The 27,760-nt window shown below is 40.5% G+C and overlaps 1 protein-coding gene across 2 annotated transcripts; it reads left to right on the forward strand.

The window, feature by feature from the left end:
• Nucleotides 1-1,956: 1,956 nt before the first annotated feature.
• On the forward strand, nt 1,957-27,358 carry LOC116321507 (zinc finger protein 492-like). Of its 2 annotated transcripts, none has more exons than XM_039617854.1 (4): nt 1,957-1,998; nt 16,090-16,229; nt 16,958-17,890; nt 25,099-27,358. In XM_039617854.1, exons 2-3 carry the CDS (start codon nt 16,212-16,214, stop codon nt 17,864-17,866), a joined length of 927 nt encoding a protein of 308 aa, XP_039473788.1. In that variant the 5' UTR covers nt 1,957-1,998; nt 16,090-16,211; the 3' UTR covers nt 17,867-17,890; nt 25,099-27,358. The 2 variants fall into 2 exon arrangements, with proteins under 2 accessions (XP_039473788.1, XP_039473787.1); XM_039617853.1 differs by lacking the exon at nt 25,099-27,358 and adding an exon at nt 19,158-19,381.
• The last annotated feature ends 402 nt before the right edge of the window (nt 27,359-27,760 follow it).

Here is a 27,760-nt window from a genome sequence, read left to right on the forward strand (position 1 = left end):
CTGAGTCAAACCACCTTTTGCTGCAATTACAGCTGCCAGTCTTTTAAGGTATGTCTCTACCAGCTTTGCACATCTAGAGACTGAAATCCTTGCCCATTCTTCTTTGCAATAAGCTCTAGCTCAGTCAGAACCATGTCATATAGTGGTTATTCAGGTTTGTAAACCACTTCATGAACGAGGACTGAATTATGAACTGGCTTTATCAACCAGACGGTCCCCCTGCTGTTGATGTCTTTGACTGAGGCCAGTGATCAGCAGCATCCTTCGTTATTTGGTATTCTAGAGCAGATAGGGATCGAACCACCCACCTGATCTACAGCCCGGTTAAACCTCCGCTGTCAACAAGTAGGCCTGCAGTGCGAGAGCAAAGTACTCTAATAGGGTAATATGGTACTACAAGGTCATTAAGATAAGATGGGGCCTGATTATTGTCTGTGAAGGTTCTCAGTCATCCAGGTCATCGTAGTCAAAGGAGTTTGCAAAGAAAAGCGTCTGGGACAAAGGACCCCCTGGTGATCCTCTAATCACATGAGCCAAGAAAGCTCATGTGATTAGAGGATCACCAGGGGGTCCTTTGTCCCTCTTTGGGGGGATACTCCCACTGGGTTTAAATCTTGGACTCTCGGCCATTTGACCTTAGAATTGAAGAAGCTTCTCGGATGAGAGGTGAAACGTCTTCAAGCAACTTAAAGAAGTCCAGACGCTTTTCTTTGCAAACTCCTTTGGGCCTGATTATTCAAGATGTTGTATGTGAGGAGCAGGCCTACTTGTTGTTCCTAGAGTATTTAAAAGTAGAATGGGAGGCAGAGCCTTCAGTTTTCAGGCACCTTTTCTGTGAAACCAGCTTCCAGTTTGGATTCAGGAGACAGACACTATTTCTACTTTCAAGATTAGGCTTAAAATTTTCCTTTTTGCTAAAGCATATAGTTAGGGCTGGACCAGGTGACCCTGAATCCTCCCTTAGTTATGCTGCAATAGACGTATAACCTCTGTCTCTCTTCCACAGCATGTCTTTATCCTGTCTTCCTTCTCTCACCCCAACCAATCACAGCAGATGGCCGCCCCTCCCTGAGCCTGGTTCTGCCGGAGGTTTCTTCCTGTTAAAAGGGAGTTTTTCCTTCCCACTGTTGCCAAAGTGCTTGCTCATAGGGGGTCATATGATTGTTGGGTTTTTCTCTGTATCTATTTGGCACTATATAAACAAAATTGAATTGAATTGAATTAAGGCCCTGTGGGAGTGTGCCGCCAAAGAGGGCCATGTATCCCCTGTTGATCCCTGTATATGTGTGTGTTATGAGAGTGTAAGTAGTGTGGATGTCTAAGTTGTGGAATAAAATTGAGGCACAGGTGGCCAGAAGGGGACAGAGGGGGGGGAATGCCCCCCTTGGTGACACACCCGCACCCCAAGGCCCTACCTGTGTGGGTGGGTGTGGTGGAGCGGGAAGAGGGAGGCAACGGACATTTTCTTTGCAGAGACCGTGCCAGCAGTGCGCAATTGCACTCGCGCACAACTTAGAGGGAACATTGGCTGTGCAATCACTGGAAACTGGAATTAGCTGGGCTATGCTATGATTTGTCATGGCCTTTGTCTTGTGGCCTACAAATGCGACCTCAGGAGGACGCGGCTCATGAATTTGGACACCCCCCAAATGTAGCATCTGAGTCACGTGACCGCACAGCAACGAATCACAGCAGAGCAGAAAATGGGGCGGAGCAAAGCATGTGTGCAGGAGAGGAGTCGAGCAGAGAGAGCTGCCTTTTCATAAAACGGGAGTAAAGTAGTGAACTTAGAGGAGAGAAACAAACTAAATTATCGATCATAAACCACTACCAACGTCTGGATCGATATCTGCATCGATCTGCCCACCCTTGTCTCCTGGATCGTAGCTGAGATCAGCGTGAACCACGTGGGTCTCTGCTCCCTGATCTGTTTCCTGTGTTTGGAAAGAGTTCCAGCTTCATCACGGAGTTTCTCTCGGTTTGTGGGCTCATCTAAAGGTAAGCACCGAGCTAACTTTACTGTGAGTTCAGTTCATGTTGAGTTTAGCTCCTGAATGAGGTCTTCTGCTGCTCTCCTCGGTGTCTGTTCACAGTTTATTGTCAACACGTTGAGAGAAGAGTGAGAGAGTGTTTGGAGAAAAACACCAACTAATCATTAGCTCAGCATGCTGGGAGAAGTTGAGCGTTTGCTGGCAGAAAGTTGGAGCAGAAAAGTCTTTTCATTGTCCCTGCAGCTGTTTTTCTGCATGCACCAAACCTCTACAGCCTCATTTCCATCCACCTTACAAACACCTTACGCCCCTGCAGCGTTATGTACGGTTCGCTATTGATTGTGCCTTTAGATGCAGCTGTCCGTACTCCCAAAAAAGTTTTGGTTTGATTCTAATTTGCTGAGATCAACATATCTGAAACAACTTTTTTTTGTGTTTTTGATGCAGTGTTTTGTATAATTCCGTCATAACGGTTTGTATGGGCGGTGAAACGTGTTTTACCGAACTTAAAGAAGTCCAGCCGCTTTCTTTCTAAGCTCCTTAGACTACGATGACCTGGATGATTGAGAATAGGGCTGCCACAAACGATTATTTTGGTAGTCGACTAGTCACCGATTATTTTTGCGATCAGCCATTGCCTCAACCATGGTTAAACCAACAACTAAGGTTAACCTTAGCATTATGGAACGCCAGGACTGCCATAATGAATTAATTAAATACACCATTAAATAATTAATTAAATGTGTCAATAATTAATTAAAATTGGAATTAATTAATTAAATAAATAGTTATGACACATTTAATTAATTAATTATTGACACATTTAATTAATTATTTATGTATTTCACATTTTAATTAATTATTGACACATTTAATTAATTAATTATTGACACATTTAATTAATTATTTATGTATTTCACATTTTAATTAATTATTGACACATTTAATTAATTATTTAATGATATATTTATTTATTTCATTTTGGCAGTCCTGGCGCCTGGCTCTCACCATGAATTAATTTTATCTGTCAGCCTCACCCATCAAACTCAGGGGGCGGGGTTAACGCTGATCGAGTCAAAACCATTGCTTTGGCCTGGTGGCCATTGTTTTTAGCACACAGCAACCGGCATGTGGAAACAGAACTGAACTTTGAAAAACCCTGTTTGTGTGTCACCAAATACCGTTTTAATATTTTTTTAGCCAAGAATGTAGTGGTTTAATCTTCATATGTCTGGTCGGTTTGTCAAGATACAGCCTCTTTGCAAAAGTGCTTCGATGATTTCGGAGATGTCTGCCCAGCCCAGTCTCACGGCAAAGCGTGGGATAGACCCGCTCGCCTCGCAAGCAATCGAGCTGTTATTACCGCCGACAAAGCGCAGGCCCCAGTACACAGCTGTAATAACCCCCGCTGACACTGACTTCTTTTACTGAAGTTATATTTATCGGGGTTTTATTTCCTGATGTTCGTATGTGTTCTAGGTGTTTCAGTCGCCAATTCTGAATTATAACTAACATTAAAAACATGTTTAAAGAGGAGAGAGAGCAAATAAATTCGATTAACAGCTGATCTTTGGGTTTTTGTTCAGTAATCAGCGTGACCTGCGTATAATCGCAGAAGAGAGATAACGTTGGTGTTTCCGTCATGTAGTAACTGCTGGCTTTAATTGTACAAAGGTTGTTCGACACTATGAAACACATACAGACTTCATGATGTTCGGCTAATATTTTTATCGTGAATATTAATCATGGGTCGGTAGGCTATACCACGGAGCGAGGTCAGCATATCCACGATATCTTCAGCTCTCCGAGTTAACCCAGAGTTTCACAGCTGACTATCAAACTGTCATCTACGAATATGTCACGGGTCATATCAATATGATTTTACAGAAAAGCATCCTTTAAAACTGCCAACGATTCCAGAGACTTGAAAATCTACAGCATAAAGAACACAAAATATAGCAGTCTAACGCAACACTGTAACAGAGATGAACCGTCAGTTTGTCGCAGATCAAAGTGGAAAGAAAGTGATTGGTTGAACAGGTATTCGTGATCTGTGTTATCTGCATTTTCATCAGTGTAAGAGACTCAGCAGCAGATTAGAATAACAGTTATACATTTAATAAATTACCAAATGAATCCACGATCGAACCTGTTCCGACAGTTTCAGTTTGTATTCCCTCAGCTGCAGACTCGCTGCTGTTTAAATGTTTGAGAGGAAGATTATATAAAGCAAACGTCCAACACTCAGTCTGCGTTCACATTTAATATGAGGCCAGGACGGATAATGGCTGTGTCCTGTTTTAAGATCATACATGTAAAATTGTTGTCTGACCTGCGTCGATGCAGCCGCTCAGAGTCCGTGGTTACCATGGTTACTGCATAAGCAGCTATATTGTAAACATTACGCAGCACAGGTGTTTATGTTTTTCATTGCAAAAGAACTGTCTGAATGGTTAACTGAAGTTAACTTGGATAAATTATAGTTAAGGAGTATCACAGATAACGCCCATGTGAGCTGTGTGACTGTTCACCACTACACTGAAATCAGTAGGTTATTACTGAAATACACGTGCTATATCATAAACTATGATATAAATAGGGAGGTCCTGTTAACATGTTTAGTTTTAAAGGACACCTTCCTGCCTTTAGTCTCATCCAGAAGTAACATCCAGAAGTCTGCACGATGTGTTTCATAGTTTGTAACAAGCCTTTGACAGTTAAACATAACATGACCGAAAAAGAAAAAAAAAAAAGAGAGAGAGAGAAATCACACAAATTATATGTTAAGCTCATTTATTTTTAGTTAAGTAAACTCTAAAAATTCTAACAGACAGCTGGTGCTTAGAATACAGTTGAATAACTATTAAAAAACAGATGATATAATATTTCTGTCCAGGTTGCAGTCTGCATGTTGAACACGCTGTTGCAAACTCTGCTCCTCTCGGTGGAAATGTGCCTTCTCTTTCCTCTTTGTATAAAACATTTTAAAAGTCAGTTTAATCTCAAAATTCACTGTTAAATCCAAAACACACCAGATAAAGAAAAGCGAATAGTTCAGTCTAACACATGTGCCAGTGAACCATTAAACGTCTGTAAAACTATGCAGTTATGAAACGTAACTTTAACCTCAGCCAAACCGATTTGCTCAGTTATAAATAAAACAGTGAAGTAAACGTGACCCGACAGACAGAACCTGAGTGAATTAAGTCCAGCGTTTAACCACTGAGAGCTAAAACTCAGGTGAGGTTTCAAAGCTGTGTGCGGTGATTGGACATCAGCCGCTGATAAAGTGGGTTCGCCTATAAAGCGCTCTGTAAGGAAACAAGCTCCAGCAGCTCTGCGCTCGGGAAAAATACTATATTTACTTATCTTGTGCAGAAAAATGCCCTGCCATTGCGTTATATCGAGCACCGGCTGCCCAGTTAAACTGTGACTATCACCAGGTAACGTGGGCGTGTTTCTTGAATTAGCAGCAGGTGTTAAACAGCTGACAGGTGAGGAGGATGCATGCAGGTTAACTGAGTGTCTGTTGAGCTGATCGTTGGTGTGGTGAGAAAAATGTCAGCTCGTTCTTTAAGTTACAGAAGCACAGACACACAAGACCAGGTGGAAAGAGACGATCGTTCGGTGAAAATGAGAATCTGCAAATGCAACATGTGGAACACGGAGAGTGGAATATGTAAACAAACCGGTTGACGTAACCCCCTCGGTGCACTCTGCATGCTGACTGTTAGCAGAGCAGTGAAATCTCTGAAAACATCTGAGCACTTTTGCAAACATGTTCTATGCTGACAACCTGACCAGACATGTGAAGATTACGGTAGCGACATTCGCGGCTAAAACACTGTTAAAAGTGTAGTTGGTGACAGAAAAAACGGGTATTTTAAAACTACACCACCACCATTGCTGCCTGTGATTTGAAATGCATTCTGGGATACCTGGCTGCCTCAAGTCTACAGAAGCAATCGATTATCTAGGATCGACCTGTTTTGACTTACTTTGCACGGCAACCAATCAAATGTTAGAGAAGCTGCATGGGCAGTGTTAACCCCGCCCTCTGAGTTTGATGTGTGAGGCTGACAGATAAAATTAATTCATGATGACAGCCAGGCGCCAGGACTGCCAAAATGAAATAAATAAATATATCATTAAATAATTAATTAAATGTGTCAATAATTAATTAAAATGTGAAATACATAAATAATTAATTAAATGTGTCAATAATTAATTAATTAAATGTGTCATAACTATTTATTTAATTAATTTATTCCAATTTTAATTAATTATTGCCACATTTAATTAATTATTTAATGGTGTATTTAAGTAATTCATTATGGCAGTCCTGGCGTTCCATATAGCATAGCTAAGGTAACTGGCCTATAACCTAAGTAACCTAAATGTACCATATACTGTACCTCGCACAAGTGCATACAATTCGACACAATCATTGTTTTAACCTTTTTACCAAAGCTACAAACAGAGTGAACATGAGAGCACCCGAATGCAGACGTCTATAATACCGCGGTCAAGTGAGCCGTCATTTGTGAGCCGCGGTCAAGCCAGCCGCTTCTTCTCCGCCGCATAAATTTCCTTGCGCTTTTACACCAGTCTTTACGGTATCGCCTTTTCGCTTTATATCCCGATTGAAAGCCTAGAGTCTAGCGCAGCGCGCACGCCGCACACAAATTGCAATGGAACAGCCCAATACAACCAAAGTGACAGTCTGGTTGCATATTCAAAAATTCATTAAAAATCATCCTTAGTAGTTGATCTCCAACTTTCAACACATCCCTCCTCTGGGACACCTACTGTACCTCTGTGCCAAGTTTCATCAAGATTTACTGTAGAATTCCTCAGATATTAAAGCAAACTTGTATTCAATGCAATAAAGTCAATACACTACAATTATGTCATTTTCAAAAATTCATTAAAAATCATCCTCAATAGTTGATGTCCAACTTTCAACACATCCCTCCTCTGGGACACCTACTGTACCTCTGTGCCAAGTTTCATCAAGATTTACTGTAGAATTCCTCAGATATTAAAGCAAACTTGTATTCAATGCAATAAAGTCAATACACTACAATTATGTCATTTTCAAAATTCATTAAAATCATCCTCAATAGTTGATGTCCAACTTTCAACACATCCCTCCTCTGGGACACCTACTGTACCTCTGTGCCAAGTTTCATCAAGATTTACTGTAGAATTCCTCAGATATTAAAGCAAACTTGTATTCAATGCAATAAAGTCAATACACTACAATTATGTCATTTTCAAAAATTCATTAAAAATCATCCTCAATAGTTGATGTCCAACTTTCAACACATTCCTCCTCTGGGACACCTACTGTACCTCTGTGCCAAGTTTCATCAAGATTTACTGTAGAATTCCTCAGATATTAAAGCAAACTTGTATTCAATGCAATAAAGTCAATACACTACAATTATGTCATTTTCAAAAATTCATTAAAAATCATCCTCAATAGTTGATGTCCAACTTTCAACACCGTCTTCCTCTGGGCGACCTACTGTACCTCTGGGCCAAGTTACATCTCAATCCGCTGTAATCTTTATCAAAAATTGAAAGAACAATTATTTGTCAAGGCTGGCTGTGTGCCTTTCAAAGTGACACTAAATAACAGAACTCAGGCACATCAGGGAATAATCCAAAAAGCGGTTTTATTAAACAAAAACAACATACAAAATATCCCTAACCCATACTACATAACCTAAAAAGAAACATAGTGGAAACAAAGGGACACTTAGAAGCACAAGAAAACAATACTATACTGAAAGGGCAAGAGACACAGCCCAAACATAATCCACAACTAAAACGCCAGAAGAACAAGTCATCCCACATAGCAGACGGGTCTTGCCTGGATCTGGTGTCAAGTCGGCACTGCTGGCTGATTTCTGGCATGGTAAGTGGTATGTCATCCAGATATGGGCCAGGCCTGCCGTAGATGGCACTGTTTATGTGATGGCATGCTATATCTGGCCTGATTGTGGTTCGCTGTATGTGGCCCAGGCTCATAGAAAACAGGTCTGGCCCGGATCCGGCATCAAGCTGGCACTTCTGACTGACTGGTGTCATGGCAGGGTGTATGTCAACCAGATGTGGGCCAGGTCTGGCAATGATGGCACTATTTATGTTCCTATTTTCCTGTTTTAGTTAGAAGATCCAAATGCCATGTTGCAACACTATACTGCTACGGTAGCCAACGTTTCAAATGCAGGTTTGACAGGTTTGTGAGTGTACACTTTATCCAAAACATAGTGAGGGTTTACTCATGTTTACCACCTGGTAGCTGTAGCTCAGGAGGTAGGGTAGGTCACCTACTGATCGGAAGGTTAGTGGTTCGATCACTGGCTCCTCCAGTCTGCGTGTCAAGAGTGTGAATGTAGTTAGGAAACACTTAGTTTAGAGAAAGTGTGTGATTGGGTGAATGTGACATGTTGTATAGAGCACTTTGAGTAATATGGGAGAGTAAAAAAGCGCTATATAAGAATCAGTCCATTCACTGTCTGAACAGAGTTTCGTCATGTTACTTTTGCACTATTATGTTCCAGCACATGTTGTTATTACATGGCTTGATTAAGGTACACATTAGGCTGACATCTGGGGCCAGAGCTGAAAGTGTTCTGGGCCAGCAGGGTGTCTGCAACTGGCCTTGTGCTGGCCGATGTGTGGGCCACCTTTGGTAAACCAGATCTGGGCCACCAAAGGGCCGTCATTCTTTGTGGTACACAGGCCATGTGTAAGCACATTGTGTGGGACAGGTCCGGGCCATACCAATTTTGCTATGTGGCAGGAATTATGTAAAAATAGAAACATCATAAAAATGAAAATGAACATAAATTAAAATGTACTGAAATGAACATCAGTATGGCCATCATTATTTGCTTGGAAAGTCTAAAGTTCCATGGCTTTGAACAGCCAGAGAACACAATGCCCAGCTTAGAGTGACTAAAAGTAACTTCTTTTAACATTCTGTCATTCTGCTTCTATATCAAAAATCCACTAAAAATAGTCATTTGAAAAAAATATTCGCCATTTTTCATCAGTTTGGGTTCCTCTGTTTATAGCAGTTTTTAGAATAGAATCGAATACCTTTGTCACTATACAGTTGTACAGTGAGATACAGAGCATCTCCTACTCATTGCAAACATGCTGGGGGGCTGGCTCTATCCGCCTTAGTGCAGCTGCCGTACCATACTGTGATGCAATAACTTAGCAGGCTCTCAATGGGCGAGTGGTGGAAGGTCAGCAGAGGATGTCTGGGATGACTGCATTAAAGGCTGAGCTGTAGTCCACGAAGAGCATTCTGACGTAGCTCTGCCGCTGTTCTAGGTGACTCAGCACCGAGTGGAGGGTGATGGCGTCTTCTGTGGATCTGTTTGCGCGGTATGCAAACTGGTGGGGGTCGAATTCTGGGGGGAGGTAATCCTTGGTGTGCTGAAGGACTAGTCTCTCAAAGCATTTCATGATTACCGGTGTGAGGGCCACAGGGCAATAATAGTTCAGGCTGGAGATGGGAGACTTCTTCGGCACTGGGATGATTGTGGCTGATTTTAGACAGGATGGGATGGCTGCCTGATCCAGTGAGAGGTTGAAGATTATGGTGAAGATGAGGGTGAGCTGGTGTGCACATGCTCTTAGCACTTTACCACGTATTCCGTCTGGACCGGCCGCCTTCCTGGGGTTCACTGCTAGGAGCACACATCTGACATCGTGCTCCGTTACACTGAGTGGAGCAGTGCAGGAACCAGGTGAGGATGAGGATGGGAGCAGGGTTGAGGCAGATGAATGCTGCTGTTGTGGTGTTTCAAAGCGGGCGAAGAAGCTGTTTATTTCCTCTGCCAGCTGCACACTCAGGATTTCTGTTTTCACAGTTCTGCCTCTGTGGTTTATGATGTCTTGCATTCCCTGCCACACCTCTCGTGTGTTGTTGCTGGACAGGTGGGACCCCTTTTCAGGTCAGCTCGAGCAGACCTGTACAGAGCTCTGTCAACAGACCTAAAGTTGGCATCGTGGGCTTTGAGGAGTGTGCAGACCTCGCTGGTCATCTAGGGTTTTTGGTTTGGGAAAACCCAAATGCTTTTGTCCACTGTCATATTTGCAATACAGAACTTGATATAGTCCAGTACTGATCCTGTGAAAGTTTCTAATGCAATATATTATACTTTACCAATGTAACACTGCATGCCAAATCAATTTTGAAAATATCTGTGAATTTTGTATTGAAAAATGCAGGTATCTCTCAGAATTTATTTTTATGTTATCAAAAATGTATTAAAAGTACAAGCATGAAAAAATACAAGAATGCAATAAAAAATATAACCAAACAAGCTTAATTTACAGTTTGAAATACAGAACATAATGAAAATATATAAATAACTACCTATTAATCCCCATATCCAAGTATCAAGAAGTGTAAAAACAAATTACATTCTTTCCTCAGTTTATATTAATAATAGTTAAATTTACATGAAATTATTCAAAATTATATACATTATTCATAAGGTGACAAAGAATTCAGAAACAACACGGAGAATGTCTTGATGCATGCTCAATCATCCAGGTAATTAAGTCCCTAAACTTTGATTCTGTTCATCTGGACGTAGTGTTTTCAATGGGAGAAAAGTTTCGTCACTCATCCAAGTGACTTCTGCGGTCTCAGCTGACTGCAGGTTTCCCCTATCTTATAATAATAATGGATTGCATTTATAAAGCGCTTTTCGAGACCCTCAAAGCGCTTTACAATTCCACTATTCATTCACACACGGGTGGAGACAAGCTACCGTTGTAGCCACAGCTGCCCTGGGGCAGACTGACAGAAGCAAGGCTGCCATATTGCGCCATCGGCCCCTCTGGCCATCACCAGTAGGTGAAGTGTCTTGCCCAAGGACACAACGACCGAGACTGTGGGAGCCGGGGCTCGAACTGGCAACCTTCCAATTACAAGACGAACTGCCAACTCTTGAGCCATGATCGCCCTATAATCAGTACGTTGCATTTTCAGTCATTATGCAATGTACTGTTTAAAAGAAAAAACTTTTTTTTGCCTTGACAACATACATTCATCTTCATTTCAAATAAGTAGTTATTTTTCACACAGAGAGCAATACCATCCTCCAGCCTCTGCTGTCCAAAACTACTCTGTATTCATCTGGAGGCACTGTGTGTGAAACCACTTTAAATAGCTCTCATGCAGGAACAAAGCAATTGTATAAAATGAAGTGAGGGAATGGAGCTATAAATAGATTAATATAGAGATGTGAAAATAAACTTATATATAGACATAGGAACACAAGTTTTAACATTAATGTTTCTGGGATATAATAAACAATATAAGCATACAGGTGTCTAAGCAAACATTGTGGTATACAAACTGAGAGAGTGCAGTGAGTCATGTTTATTCCTGTTCAATATGTGTCTGACACAAGTGGATGAATTAAAAAGTCTGACAGCAGCAGCAACAACAACAGGCAATGCCTTCCTGATGACTTTCTATCTGTTTAAATCTTTTTCTATTATGCCTGTATCCCAGCTTGAAGAGTCCTGGACCCTTTTTCTAGTCAGTGGGTGTGTGGGCAGACAACTCTGGCTTGTCACCCAGTTGGATTTCCTGGTATTTGTAAGATGGCACTATCTACAAATCAGGACACATCAACTATGATATTAAAAAATGACATGATGACATAGTCCTTGGTCAGTTTACCAAGCATTTCTCAGTTTTGTTCTTTATAGTTCTGTTCATCATATCATTGTTTGTGAGTCCTGGATTATTTGATGATATGTTTACATTATGTATTCTTTTGTTTTCAGTTCCATATTGCTTTTTAGTGTAGTTCTTCTTCAGTTTCCACAAGTGGATGGAACACTTGTGAAAACACTCTAGTGTTAAAGCCGGTCTTGTCTTCATGTCTGTTTATGGTTTTGTCTGTGTCAAGCTCGTGTGTCTTAGTCTGGGTTTTAGTTTGGTGGCCTCTTGTCTCTTTCTTGTGTTGAGTCTTACTTCCACTGTCTTCTTATTCCCAATGTATCCCTGCTGTGTTATGCAGCTGTCTCCAATTCCCCTAATTGCCATCCTATTTATACATTTTGCCAATCTCCCAGTCTGAAGTACATTATTCTATTCTATTCTATTCTATTCTATTTATACAGCGCCAAATCACAACAACAGTCACCTCAAGGCACTTTATATTGTAAGTTCGATTTTACAATTATACATACAGAGAAAAACACAACAAACATATTATTCCATATAAGCAAGCACTTTGGCGACAGTGTTAAGGAAAAACTCCCCTTTAACAAGAAGAAACTTCTGGCAGAACCAGGCTCAGGGAGGGGCGGGGCCATCTGCTGTGACCAGTTGGGGTGAGAGAAGGAAGACAGGATAAAGACATGCTGTGGAAGAGAGCCAGAGATTAATAACAAGTATGATTCAGTGCAGAGAGGTCTGTTAACACATAGTGAGTGAGAAAGGTGACTGAAAAGGAAAACTTCAATGCATCATGGGAATCCCCGGCAGCCTACGTCTATTGCAGCATAACTAAGGGAGGATTCAGGGTCACCTGGTCCAGCCCTAACTATATGCTTTAGCAAAAAGGAAAGTTTGAAGCCTAATCTTGAAAGTAGAGATAGTGTCTGTCTCCTGAATCCAAACTGGAAGCTGGTTCCACAGAAGAGGGGCCTGAAAACTGAAGGCTCTGCCTCCCATTCTACTTTTAAATACTCTAGGAACAACAAGTAAGCCTGCAGAGCGAGAGCGAAGTGCTCTAATGGGGTGATATGGTACTACAAGGTCATTAAGATAAGACGGGGCCTGATTATTTAAGACCTTGTATGTGAGGAGCAGGATTTTGAATTCAATTCTGGATTTAACAGGAAGCCAATGAAGGGAAGCCAAAACAGGAGAAATCTGCTCTCTCTTTCTAGTCCCTGTCAGGACTCTTGCTGCAGCATTTTGGATCAGCTGAAGACTTTTCAGCGAGTTTTTGGGACATCCTGATAATAAAGAATTACAGTAGTCCAGCCTGGAAGTAATGAATGCATGAACTAGTTTTTCAGCATCACTCTGAGACAGGATATTTCTAATTTTAGAGATGTTGCGCAAATGGAAGAAAGCAGTCTTACATATTTGTTTAATATGTGCGTTGAAGGACATGTCCTGGTCAAAAATGACTCCAAGGTTCCTCACAGCATTACTGGAGGCCAAGGTAATGCCATCCAGAGTAAGAATCTGCTTAGATACCATATTTCTAAGATTTTCAGGGCCGAGTACAATAACCTCAGTTTGATCTGAATTAAGAAGCAGAAAGTTAGCGGCCATCCAGGTCTTTATGTCTTTAAGACATTCCTGCAGTTTAACTAATTGGTGTGTGTTACCTGGCTTCATGGACAGATAGCGCTGCGTGTCATCTGCATAGCAGTGAAAATTTATGCTTTATAATGATGCTGCCTAAGGGAAGCATGTATAATGTAAACAGAATTGGTCCTAGCACCGAACCCTGTGGAACACCATAATTAACCTCAGAATGTGAAGAAGACTCTCCATTTACATGAACGAATTGGAGTCTATTAGATAGATATTATACAAACCACTGCAGTACAGTACCTGTAATACCTACAGCATGTTTTGCAGCCATCTTTTATGGTGTGGTCTGCTGGGGCAGCAGCATCTCTGCTGGGGACAGGAAGAGACTGAACAGGCTGATCCGCAGGGCCAGCTCTGTTCTAGGATGCCCTCTGGACCCAGTGGAGGTGGTGAGTGACAGGAGAATGGTGGCTAAGCTTTCATCCCTCCCACCCCATGCAGGAAACTCTAACAGCACTGAACAGCTCCTTCAGTGGCAGGCTGCGGCACCCACGGTGTGGGACAGAGAGATTTTGCAGGTCTTTCCTCCCCACTGCTGTCAGACTCCACAACAAAGACTTCAACTGATCAAACACACACAAATGAGTTATCTGCTTTAGGCTACGTGTTTGAGAATTATACCACGGGTTGTTGCAGTGTGTGTTACTACCAGTAAGTTTGGTAGTTCATGAAATAGAAGAGCTTCTGTTCCTGTAATATTGAATGTTGTTTTAAAAGGTGTCCAAAAACAGAAAATAAAGTATTTCAAAAGACAAGGAGTATGTCACAATGAATATATAATTTGAATTTATACAATTTAATTAATTCTGGTGTTAGCAGTTAAATGTTATGTATTTAGCACCAAATCACAACAGCAGTCGCCTAAAGACACTTTATGTTGCTAGGTAAAAACACAACAATAATACAAAGAAAACCCCAACAATTTAATTACCCCATATGAGCTAACATTTAGTGAGAGTGGGAAGGAAAAACGCCATTTGAAGAGATAGAAACATCTGGCAGAAACAGGCTCAAGGAGAGACGGCTATCTACTGTGACTGGCTGAGGTTGATGAAAAGGAGACAGGACAACATATACACTGTGCAAGACAGCAAGAGATACATACTAACTAATGATTAAATGCAGAGGTGTATAAACACAGATCGAGCAAAGAAGGAAAAAATTCATACATCACGGGAAGCCCGCAAGAACCTAGGCTTATTGCAGCACAAATAAGGGAAGATTCAGGGTCACCTGATCCACTCTAACTGTATTATTTGTCAAAACTAAAGGTTTTAATGCTAATCTCAAAAGCAGAGATGGGTGTTTGTCTTCTGAATTAATATAGAATAGAATAGAATTCAACTTTATTGTCATTGCACATGTCACAGGTACAAGGCAACGAAATGCAGTTTGCATCCATCCAGAAGTGCTTTAGCCATGATATAGATATATTACAATATATATTAGCAATAATATAGGTATGTAAGTATATTACAGAAATGGGTCTATTATGGTATGTTACAATGTACACGGTATGAAGTATGTTATGAATATGCTATAACTATAAGTATGTACAGGCTGTAGTGAGTACAAGCTATGTACAGGCTATGAAAAGGGTATAAATATGAAAAACTATACAGAATATGAAATAAAAAAACTATACAGAAATATGAGATATACAGCTATACAGAAATGTGAACTATGCAGGTTATAAACAGTTGTAGAATTAAAAATTATCGTATTGTACAGGATGATGTGAGCTGCATCCACAGAAGAGAGGCCTGAGAGATGAAGACTCTGATTCCCGTTCAACCTTAAAATTCTATAGGAACCACAAGTACACCTAATATTCCAAAATTAAAATCTGGATTTCAAAGCGAGTCAGTGAAGACAAAGCAAATATGGCTGAAATATGCTGTCTCTTTATAGTCCCTGTCATGACTCTCTCAGCAACACTTTTGATCCATTAATATTAAACAATTATTGATGCAGCGGATTGAGATGAAACCTGGCACAGAGGTACAGTAGGTGTCCCAGAGGAGGGATGTGTTGAAAGTTGGACATCAACTACTAAGGATGATTTTTAATGAATTTTTGAATATGCAACCAGACTGTCACGATGGTTGTATTGGGCTGTTCCATTGCAATTTCTGTGCGGCGATGCGCGCTGCGCTATGTGGTCTAAACTTTCAATTGGGATATAAAGCGAAAAAGGCGATACCGTAAAGACTGGTGTAAAAGCGCAAGGAAATTTATGCGGCGGAGAAGAAGCGGCTGGCTTGACCGCGGCTCACAAATGACGGCTCACTTGACCGCGGTTCAATAATGCAGCGTAATGAAATAATCTCCCGATCTTCGCGAAACCTATAAACTGCCTCCAGAACCCAGTTAAGGTCCAAAAACATCTATTCAACAAAAATAGTGATGCAGTTCAGTGTTTTTTCGCTCAGCCGAGCCGTCTCTGTTGCTGTGTGGAGCAGCCTGTGTCAGTCACCTCTGTCACGCGTCACTCATCCAGTACTGTTCTGCAGTCTCATAAGGAAACTCAGCTGTTTCATATACAGTTTTCCCTTGTTCCCACATATAAATATTTTTTTTAAAGTATTTGTTCGAATATTCGTAAAAAATAACTTTTTTGTTTTTGTTTTTTTTGTGTGCCTTTCCGAATACTGTATTCGGGTTCGGCTCCACCCCTCCTTCATAGGTATTGTTACTGATGATTTTTCTTGTCAGGGATAAAATACATATCTATACTTTTGTGTCCCAGCTGAGTAACAGGAGGAGAAGAGTCTGGTGGAGCAGCAGAGGAACAATTTCAGCCATTTGGACTCAGCTCAGCCACTACAGAGGAAACAATGACTTCAACACAAAAGGTGAGAAAAATATCACAGTTACACTGTTATTGAACCTGTGTGCACAGCTGGTTGTTAACAGCAGCTTTATCTTTTCCATCCTGGGCTCCTCCATACATACAGAATCTACATTCACAAACAAAAACCACAGAAGTTACAAGAAAGTACAAAGATCATATTTTATCAGCACACATTGAAACAACAATATCATCAGTTGAACTCACAATATTTTTATGACAAAAGATTTTCTACTTTGATCAATATTTCTTCTATTATGTAATTTTAATTACAAGTCTTTTTGTAGTACATAATAATAATAATAAAAAAATGCATTTATATAGCGCTTTACAATTCCACTATTCATTCACTCTAACATTCACACACTGGTGGAGGCAGCTACAGTTGTAGCCACAGCTGCCCTGAGGCAGACTGACGGAAGCTGCCATATCGCGCCTTCGCCCCCTCCGGCCATCACCAGTAGGCAGCAGGTGAAGTGTCTTGCTCAAGGACACAACGACCGAGACTGTCTGAGCCGGGGCTCGAACCGGCAACCTTCCAGTTACAAGATGAACTGCCAACTCTTTGAGCAATGATCGCATCATTGTAGTGTGGAACTATCACCAGAAGGTGGTGGTAACACACCTACAACTTGTTTCTTGACATCTTTGATTCCACTAATGGAGACAGTTTCAGTTTGTTCCGCGACTGCATTTCACTCACTGCCTCTGTTTGTATCTCTGTCACTGCAGGACCAACATGGAGCGAGAAGTCAGCGCTCTCAGGAGGCCGACAAACCTCACAGAAGAAAGGGAGAGAAAAAATACAGCTGTGATTTTTGTGGAAATTTTTTTACCCGGGCTCAACACCTAAAAACACACCAACTCATCCACAGTGGAATTAAACCGTACAGCTGTGATTTGTGTGGAACTTTTTTTACCCGGGCTGGAAACTTAAAAACACACCAACTCATACACAGTGGAATTAAACCGTACAGCTGTGACTTGTGTGAAAAATCTTTTACACGGGCTCAACACCTGAAAACACACCAACTCATGCACCGTGGAATTAACCCGTACAGCTGTGACTTGTGTGGAAAATCTTTTACCCGGGATCAACACCTGAAAAAACACCAACTTATCCACAGTGGAGTTAAACCGTACAGCTGTGACTTGTGTGGAAAATCTTTCATCCAGGCTCAACACCTGAAAACACACCAACTCATCCACCGTGGAGTTAAAGCGCACTACTGTGAGTTGTGTGGAAAATCTTTTACCCAGCCTGGAAGCTTAAAAAGACACCAACTCGTCCACAGTGGAGTTAAAGCGTACAGCTGTGATCAGTGTGGTAAAGCTTTTGCTCAAAGTATATACTTACAGCGTCATCAAGTTACCCACTCTGGAAGTAAAGCGTACCCCTGTGATTTTTGTGGAAAAACATTCCGCCGCATAGAGTCACGAAATAGACACTTACGCATTCACACTGGACATAATGTTTATTTCTGTGATCAGTGTGGAAAACTCTTTCCAACAGGTGTACAGTTACAACAACACATGTTTACCCACAATGAGGAGAGACCTTATAAATGTGACCTGTGTGATAAGACTTTCAAATCTCCAAATTTCCTGAGAAAACACCAAAAGATCCACACCAGAAAGTAACTTTACAACTGCAGTTACTGTGAGGTATGTATTTATATTTTTTATCTTCTCATTTTAGACTGACTGTATGGAACAAGTCAGATCAGTAAACTTATGGCGTTATATTGGATGAATTGATTGAAAAAATGTGCTATTTTCACCCAGTAAGCTGAGTGTTATTAATAGAAGCAAGTATCACAGTTGCTATAGGTTAATAGGACTTAGGCTCCCCTTTTCTCTAATCAAAACAAAAAAATAAAAAAGTAAACAGAAAACAAAGAAACAAAAACATAAGAAGAAGAAGAACTTTATTTATAAAGGGCTTTCAGACAAAGTTCTTTACAGCATGTGTAGGATAGGGTGAACAAGTGGGTCTTCAACTTAGCTTCAAAAACCTCCACAGAGGCTCCATTAATATCTTGAGGGAGGTTGTTGCACAAAAACGGGGCACGAAAAGAAAAAGCACGTTCCCCAAAAGTTGTTGTTTTTTTTTTTTTTTTTTTTTTTTTTTTTTTCTGGCTCTAGGAACTTTTGAATGACCAGAATCCTGGTCGTTCACCAGAGAGGTATGAAGGTGCCAAACCATTTAAAGCCTTGTAGGTGAGCAGCAGGACCTTAAAATCTGTCGAACCTCACAAGGTAGCTAATGAAGGGATTTCAATACAGGGGTGATGTGCTCAAATTTTCCAGTTTTAGTTCAAATGTGAGCAGCTGCATTTTGCACCATCTGTAAACCTCTAAAACTTTTCTTTGGTAGCCCAGAAAGGAGAGCGTTACAATAATCGATATGTGAAGACACAAATGCGTGGAGAAGAACCTCTGCAGTGTAGTTTGATAAAACTTGTCTGATTTTAGCTATGTTCCTCTAATGACAAAAGGCTGTCTTTGTTGTCTCTTTTGCATGAGACTCGAAGGAGAGCGCCATGTCGAACCACACGCCCAAGTTTTTAACCTTGGCCCTGCAATTTATGACATAGTCATCAATTTTCAAGATTCAGCTCAATTTTATTTATATAACGCCAAATCACAACAACAGTCGCCTCAAGGTGTTTTATATTGTACAGTAGATTCTACAATAATAGATACAGAGAAAATCCCAACAATCATATGACCCCTATGAGCAAGCACTTTGGCGACAGTGGGAAGGAAAAACTGGTTCTGTAGAAAACCTATACAGTACCAGTGCTTGTTGCTGTTCCTCTACATCAAATACATTAAATTGGGAGATGCTCTTTGTTTCAGGCAATGTTCAGGATATAAATGTTGAAGGAATTCCCTGACTTACTGTCTTTGTGTCTTTGTTTACACACAGATGGATCCACTTCGTCAATGTGGTGGTGGGAAAGAGTTTCACTGTGACCTTTGTGGAAAAACTTTCAATTACCAGAAAGCCTGAAAATACATCAGTGTAGACTAGTGATGGGATTTCCGGCTCTTTTTAGAGAACCGGCTCTTTCGGCTCGGCTCACTAAAAAGAGCCGGCTCTTTCAGCTCCGAACCGGCTCTTCAGGTTGTTTTGTTGCTTTAATTAATTTATTATTACAATAATATAAAATTATGCACAAAAGGAATTACTAATGTAAAAAAAGTGGTTTTATTTATATATGTTTATATATAAATATATACAGTGGCCCCTAGAGACACGTACAAACTCCAAAAAGCACGTACAAACTCTAAAACACATTTCTAGTGTTAACTGAACTTCCAAAACAGCTACCTAGATCACTTAAATTACACAATTGAAAGCATATGTGTATTGTTTGTGTATTTACTGTTACGGGTTCAGAATTGAGGGAAGACACAAAACCAGAACAGTCCACAAGGGTTGGGTCAAAGCAATTATTTATTTTGAACACACGCGCGGGGAGATATTACTGCACACATCAGCATGGGTCTCCACCAAAAATACATTTCAATTTGCTTTTATAATGTCAGGGTATTATGACGCCCCCTCATGCGTTTACAAGCACATAATTTGCATCTTAAGAACATTGATCAATTTTTAGAAATAATGCAGACACAAGAGTTCCTCTTTCTGGTATCTTCTTCCAAATAAGGCGATGGTCTCAGGCCTCTGGGTCCCCATGGGCTGGTTCTCTCCTTCTCGTCATCTGTTACTAGGCAGACTCAAATGGAACATGTTTGCTGAACACATTCAGGCCTCTATTCAGGTCTGTTTCTAGGTTATGTGATATATATGTGTTTTGTAAGCATGTGTGCGATCTTTCTTAAGCTCCCAGCATCTCCTCCAATGGATTGTCCGGACCTATCGCCGAACGAAGCTCGTGACCTTTAATTACCTGGGGGAGCTTCAGCTCTTTATGAGCACAGAACTGCAATGTGTGTATAAGGATATAACAATATAAAAATGGTTATAACTGCACCTGTGATAAGGTTAATATGGTGTCAGTGTGTTAAATGTCTCCCTGCCATCTTAAAGCTATATGTGATACTCTTAATGCGATGCTAATGCTATGAGATATATTGTAGCAGTAAAACAATTTCTTTAATTCCACATTACACACAAACAATTATTTGAATATAATATATTCAAATAATTTAAAAAAAAGTTCATTTACCTCTTACTACCACACACCGGTCGTTGGTACTTGCTGGCTTGTGTAGCCTCTAGGTAACAAAAGCTCAACACTGCGCCTAGCATTCTGGAGCACTTCTGTTGTCTTTTGTACATGTTTTGGAGTTTTTACGTGCTTCTTAGGCTACGTCCACACGTACACGGGTATTTTTGAAAACAGAGATTTTCCGTTTTCGTTTTAAAAAATAATCCCGTCCACATGTAAATGCAGGAATGAAGGAAAACGCTGCTAGGAACATGCCAAAGCAACAGGTGCCGATATATTCCTAAACGTGTAGAAATGTTGCCCAATCAGAAGTCTAGAAGCCTCGGTGGGAAATAGTAAACAAAGATGGGGCGTAGAAGCAGAACCGAGTCGTATGTGTGGAGGGACAGTAACTGTGTGTTTATATGTAAGCATTTAAACACTGCAGAGAGTACAATTAACAGTAACAGTATTGTAGAAATTCATTTCGCCGAAACAAAACGTGGCGCACAGTGTGACGTCAAAAAAGGCGCACATCTTTGACGCTGCGTTTTCTCCGTTTTCCTCATCCACGCGTAATTGCAAAAACGGAGTTTTCGAAAATATCCACCCTGACAGGAATTTTTAGAAATCTCCGTTTTCAGTGACCGAAAACGCCGTTTACGTGTTGACGAAAGGTGCAAACGCATAGAAAAATCTCAGTTTTCAAAAATACCCGGGTATGTGTGGATGTAGCCTGAGTTTTTATTTGTTTTGGAGTTTTTACGTGATTCTGAGTTTTTACGTGTTTTGGAGTATGTACGTGCTGCTTTGTCTCTAGGGGCCACCGTAAATATACTTTTATTTATTCACTCCACATAAAATGTAATAAATAAATCATATAATACAAAAACCAACTAGTCACTGTTCAACTTTTAACTATTTAAATTTTCAGCTTTTTCCTTTTAAACAAATTTAAAATGAAACAACACAAAACACTGCAAACCACAACACAATTAAATATAAATTAAGATATGAAAAAGAAGATGCATGTTCTCTGTCATATGGGCCTGCATGAATAAACTTTCTGAATCCTTTATCATCTGCAACTGAAACAGTTGTGGATGATTACTATACCTTTCTAATGTGACGTTGTTGTCCCTGGCTCTCTTTCTCTCTCCCTCCCTCCCGCTCTGTTCCTGTGCTACTGCCAGTGTAACTACCGCCCCTCCCCCCCCACTGCCCAGCGCAAAGCACAAGGCTCGCGTGCGGAGTGAAGCGGAAAAAAAAGTGCGAGAGAGAGAGAGAGAGAGAGAGGGTGAGAGAAAGGGGGAAAAAAAAAAACCCACGGCTCGCGATAAGGAGCCTGCTCGCGTCGTTCACTTCAAAGATCCGGCTCTAAGAGCCATTTCGTTCGCGACCGACCCATCACTAGTGTAGACACACTGGAGATAAAATGAACATGCAGTTGTTAGCCCTTTATTTTAAAAAAAAATGGCCTTGACCCTTTAGTTTGCTCAAATTTTAGACCTATTTTAAGACTTCCATTCCTTTCAAAGTTATTGGAAAAATAGTTTTTACCCAACTTAATACGTTTCTTGATGCTAATGGCATCATAGAACTTTTTCAGTCCGGTTTTAAACATCTACACTCCACTGAAACAGCACTTTTACGTGTTTTTAACGATATCTTTTTAGCTACTGATTGTGGAAGTTCTGTGATCCTTGTGCTGTTAGATCTTACTGCAGCGTTTGACACTGTTGACCACGATATTCTTATCTCTCGTTTCGAACACCTGGTTGACATTAAAGGTGCAGCACTGAATTGGCTTCGCTCATATTTTAGTGGCAGAATGTTTACCGTTAAAGTTGAAAATTTTGAGTCCACCTCAGCCCCCCTTCCTTGTGGGGTGCCCCAGGGCTCAATCCTTGGCCCTCTTCTTTTTTTCATTATACCTGCTCCCTTTGGGGTCTATTTTTAGAAAACACGAAATATCCTTTCACTGCTATGCAGACGACTGCTAAATTTATTTGCCTTCAGCACCAAATGGCCCAGGCTCCATCCAAATCCTTTTGAACTGCCTTGAAGATGTCAAAGCTTGGATGGCTCTGAACGTTTAGAGTTTCAATGAGAGTAAAACGAAGGTGATTGTATTTAGACCTAATAATATTTCATGCAGCCCGCTTGTAAATTGTGGTTTGCTAGGGTCTTATATCAAGCAGCATGTGACAAACTTGGGAGTCATTATGGACTCAGATTTTAAATTGGACAAACATATTAGTTTGGTGTTGCAAAAAAGCTTTTTCCACCTGAGGCAAATAGCTAAGCTGAAGCCAGTTTTGTCAAGACGTGACATGGAGAAGGTAATACATGCCTTTATTTCAACACGGCTTGACTACTGTAATGCACTGTTTTTTTGGAGTCAAGCAGTGATCGCTTGCTCGTCTTCAGCTCATTCAAAATGCTGCTGCCCGCCTCTTAACTGGTACCCACAGCTATGAACATGTAACACCTATCCTGTCTTCTCTTCATTGGCTTCCTGTTCATCACAGAATTAATTTCAAAGTCCTAACACTGGTTTATAAATGCCTTAATGGTCTTGCTCCCCAATCCTTTCCGAGTTACTTCAGCCTTATATTCCTTCACGGACCCTCAGATCAGCTGACCAGCTGCTGTTGGTTGTCCCAAAATCAAGGCTTAAAGTAGAGGAGAACAAGCCTTTTCAGTTATGGCCCCAAAACTTTGGAATACGCTGCCTTTAAATATTAGACAGGCATCTTTGTTTCCTGTTTTTAAAATGCTTTTGAAAACACACCTTTTTTCGATAGCGTTCAGACTGGCTTGAGTTGATATAGTTTTATGTGTTTTATTATGTTTTATGTGAGTGTCAGTGGTTGTATCTTGTGTTTTACCCTGTGTTCTGTACAGCACTTTGGGCAAACTTTTTGTTTTTAAACGTGCTATGTAAATAAACTGGATTTGGATTTGGATTACTGCAAAGAATGTGAGAGAGGCTTCACCACACCGAGTGAATAAAAAAAAACATGAACTCTGTCACAGTGGGGTTAAAAAGCACGTCTGTGACCAGTGTGGGTCATCCTTCACCACTATTAGCCAGCTTAAGAGACATGAAGGAATCCACACAGGAGAGAAACCATACAACTGTAGACACTATGACAGAAGCTTCTCACATTCAGCTCATCGTAACACCAAGAGCTACATCTGTGACCAGTGTGACAAAATCCTCAGGAATCTCGGTTCGTACTCCGAACACAAACAATCCCACGCTGCAAATAAACTGTTTCACTGTTACCAAAAACAAAAACATTTACTTACATAAACATCTCTTTTTGGCAAATACTGGACATCTGTTTTTGGCAGACCATAACTTTGGCACAACACGAGCGCCCTGGACTTGTGATGTCAAGTTAAATTAATGCATCACGTTGGTACCTGGTAATGTTTATGTGAGCTTCCCTGTCAGAAACACCCCAGGATGATGCTTGCTAAGCGAATAGCATTTCAGTCTTGTTAGCCAATGAGTGAAATGCGACAGCAAACTATTAAACAAGGGAAGCGACACAGTCTCCTAGTTTGTTTGTTGTACCCCCCAATTTGTGTGTTGGACCACATAAGTATTTAACTATATATGTAATCAGTTAAACTGTGTAATTGACATAAAGACTTCATGATATACAACAATTCTGTTTTGTTCAGTTTTACTGTAATTAAGCACAGTTGTATATATGATCCTGTAAAGAGCCTCATGCACGTCTCACATGGCTGAAGTCGTGACAGAGCTTTAGCATGGTTATCAGCAGCTAGGAACATCATCCTAAAGATGAGACCAGCTCCAGGGCATGTCGACCGCAATTGTGAATTCATGAACTGAATCATCTGTAAACGTTGGGAACTTGTTGTTTTGGACTGGAAAATAAAATATTTTTGATTTAATTTGAATCTTTATTTAAACTTACATCAGAGACCATTTTTAATTTCCTGTTTGCAAACTTTTTTTTTGTTTCTTTAAATACTACTGGAACTTTAATCTGTATTACTTAATATTCTTATTTATTTCATCTTTATTTGGACAATCCTAATGAGTAATGTTAAAAATACATTTGATTTCATTTGAGGAACATCTCAAAACCTAGATTTATGGTGTCAACAAGTGAACTTGAGGTGATATCCATGCTTTTGTCTACCAGACTCAACTATTGCAATAGTCTGTTTAGTTGTCTCAACAGGGCTGGCTCATTTACAGGTTGTGCAAAACTCTGCAATGAGACAACTGGAGCCCATATAACTCCCGTTTTAAAGTCAACACACTGGCTCCATTTTAAAATTCTAGTTTTAACCGTTAGAGCCCTTTCCTTTATTGCTGATTTGACTCGTATACACAACTCTTCTCATAACCTGAGGTCATCGAATCAAAACCTTTTAGTGGTCCCCCACACTTGTTTCAGAACTCAAAGGGACCAATCTTTCCAATCTGTTGCACAGAGACTGTGGAATGCACTTCCTCTATTTCTACAGTCTCTGGAGACCTTCAAAAAGCAGCTAAAGACATTTTTATTTCAAAAAGCTTTTAATTAGACCAGGGTTTTTAATGATGTATTTATGACTGTATTGTGTTTTTGTTTCCTCTGTTGTGAAGCACTTTGTCACATCTGTCTGTGAAAAATGCTATATAACTTTTACTTATATTCACAGGTGGGGAGACTTAAGCGGGTGAGGTATTGGAGCCTTGAACATGAGGTTTGCCCATAGGAAGCGGAGATGGGAGTTACTGAAATAACCACTGACTAGTCGAAAACAAATTTTCCTTCTCAGCCCATTGCCAGGCCTGAAGATCCTCTTCTTTTCAGTCTGGGGATCTGACCAGGGTGTACCCTGCCTCTTGCCCTCTTACAACTTTAATAGACTCCAAACTTCCAACATGTATTTATGGTCATGAGCAGTGATGGGAATAATGGCATTAAAATAAACAGTGGTACTAACACCAGTACTTGTTTTCAGTGACTAGTAACCTAACTAATTGCTTTTTCTGTCATTACAACACCGTTACTAGCAAGAAAAAGCGGTGAAGGTGTGTTCCAGTTTGTCAACACACAGACGGTTGAAGCGGTCTTCTTCTTACCGTGAGCTAAGGGGAGCAAACAATCACACAAATGCTGCCACAGTTTTCTACAGAGTCCTCAGAGAGCTGTGTGGACCTCAATTCTGGATCATCCTGAGACAACAAATCTGAACCCAAACTCCAGTTATCTATGTATTTGCATGTATCCAGTTCAGAGCTGTGGGGTGCTGGAGTCTGCAGCTGTCACAGGTATAGGCTATGAAAGTGAATGAACATGATGTCCTAGATACCAGCTCATTTTGGTGGAAATTGAATAATTTTGCGAGAAGGCTTAAGCAGGTCAACAGCAAGGGGAGGAAGATGGTTTTTCAGGATTCAAAGCAATGCAGGAGAAACTGGAGGAGAGGAGACACTCACATGAAGACACACTGGATTAAAGAAAGAAGCACAAAAACTCAGATATCTGAAACTGATTCAAAACCCCAGAGAGCTCAAACTTTAACCACATTCCTCCACACCTGTTGGTGGCGATAATGCACCTAGTGGTTGTTGAAGACAGAGCCTGTGCAGTAGTGACTGGGTTTGCTCCTTCTCCTTGATAGAGAAGGGTCTGGCTGCAGCCACTGGGGAGCGCCATATTGGGACCTCCACAGTAACCGGAAACACGTGACCTCCACAGTAGGCGGAAATACGTTCCTGCATGGATCATGGACTGTGGAAACCTTGCAAGTGGATCGTAAAGGTTGGCACAGAGTCTTTCATGGATAAATTTGCTGATAATAATTATATCATTCTGGGAATCATCTAGTTTGCTTACACTGATTATGTTGGCACTTTGTTAACAACAACGGTCAGACCCCCGAGGCATCTAAACTTTCGTAAGGAATGTGTACTTTTGACACCCCTGGTTAGCATTTAGTGGTCAGTTTCAAACGTATTTGAGTTTTGCTTGTTATGAACAAATTCACTTCACTACTTTTCACTCTCTGTAACATCAATGCACATTGTTCCATTTACTGCATATTGCACTTTATTCATGTCTTTCATTCCACCTGCAAAAACACTGTAAAGGTCGTCACAAAGGGGTTTATATATTTATAAATACTAATATTCTCTATTCCATTCTGTTCCGCTTTTTTATTGCCCAGATCTTAGTTAGCCTTTGTTAAATTGTTATATGTCAATAGATACGTATGTCACAAATAAAACTTGTAAATTATGTTTTTATAAAGAATTTTCTCCCAAATCTCATACATACTAACTGTAACGTGTTATTTCTGCTAAAACCTGAACTTAAATGTGTATATGGTGTTTATCTGATTTCTCTCTGTTTTAGATGCTCATATCAATTTGGAATTCTGCCTCCAAGCCAGAATTGCAGTAATGCACCACATGTTGCAGAAGACTCTTTCACTGCCCTCTGTGCCCCACTCTCAGCCCTACTGTCAGGGCAAAGATTGAGGAGCATATAAATGGATACATTAAAATTGCTTGCCTTTCAAAGGTATGTTGGTATTAAATATACCTCATAGTTAAAGTTATAAATATGCATTTCTTTTCAGCACCTCTGCAGTCTCTTTGTTGACTTAAAAGTTGCTTTTCACATTGTACAGTTCAGTGCATTCATCAGCAAGAGAAAAAAAGTGTGTTTTCATTAAATATTTTTTTTCTTGTTCACCACATTTCCTGACAGCTCTTGTGATCCACAACATTTTGCTTTCATTATTGAGGATGGCTTGGATATTTTTGTTAATATGTACAATCTGATTGTTAGATAAACTGATTGCATTCTATACAACTACATTTAAATTACATGTTGTTGTTTTTTTTCTCTCTTACAGACAAAATGATAAGCCAGTGCACTTTCACTGCCCTGTCTGTAACATGAGAGTAGGGGTGGGTTTTAATAATCGATTCATTGATTAAAATCGATTCTGGCTTGGATAACGTGAAATTGATTCATTAAAATCCTGAATCGATTTTTTAATATAAATTTATTTTGCCCAAAACGCCAGAATCTCAGGTGAAACCTCACAAAATTTCAACAACCACCAAACAGCTAAGACAGTAAATGAGAGCAGGTACACGGATTCTGCACATAGACGTAAACACAAAGCACGGACCCGCGGATCAGAATCAGTGAGACGTCGCCTTTCTCACCTGACGGCATGGACATGGTCGGGGCTGAAAGCCGACAGCTCGCTGATTCTGATGTTTCGGCGGGTCCGCACTTTGTGTTCACGCCCTTTATGCGCTGATTCTGAAGCTGTTAGTTTGATCTCTCTCCAAACAATA

This window comes from Oreochromis aureus, linkage group 9, assembly GCF_013358895.1.
Source record: "Oreochromis aureus strain Israel breed Guangdong linkage group 9, ZZ_aureus, whole genome shotgun sequence".
In the NCBI taxonomy this organism is placed as follows: domain Eukaryota; kingdom Metazoa; phylum Chordata; class Actinopteri; order Cichliformes; family Cichlidae; genus Oreochromis; species Oreochromis aureus.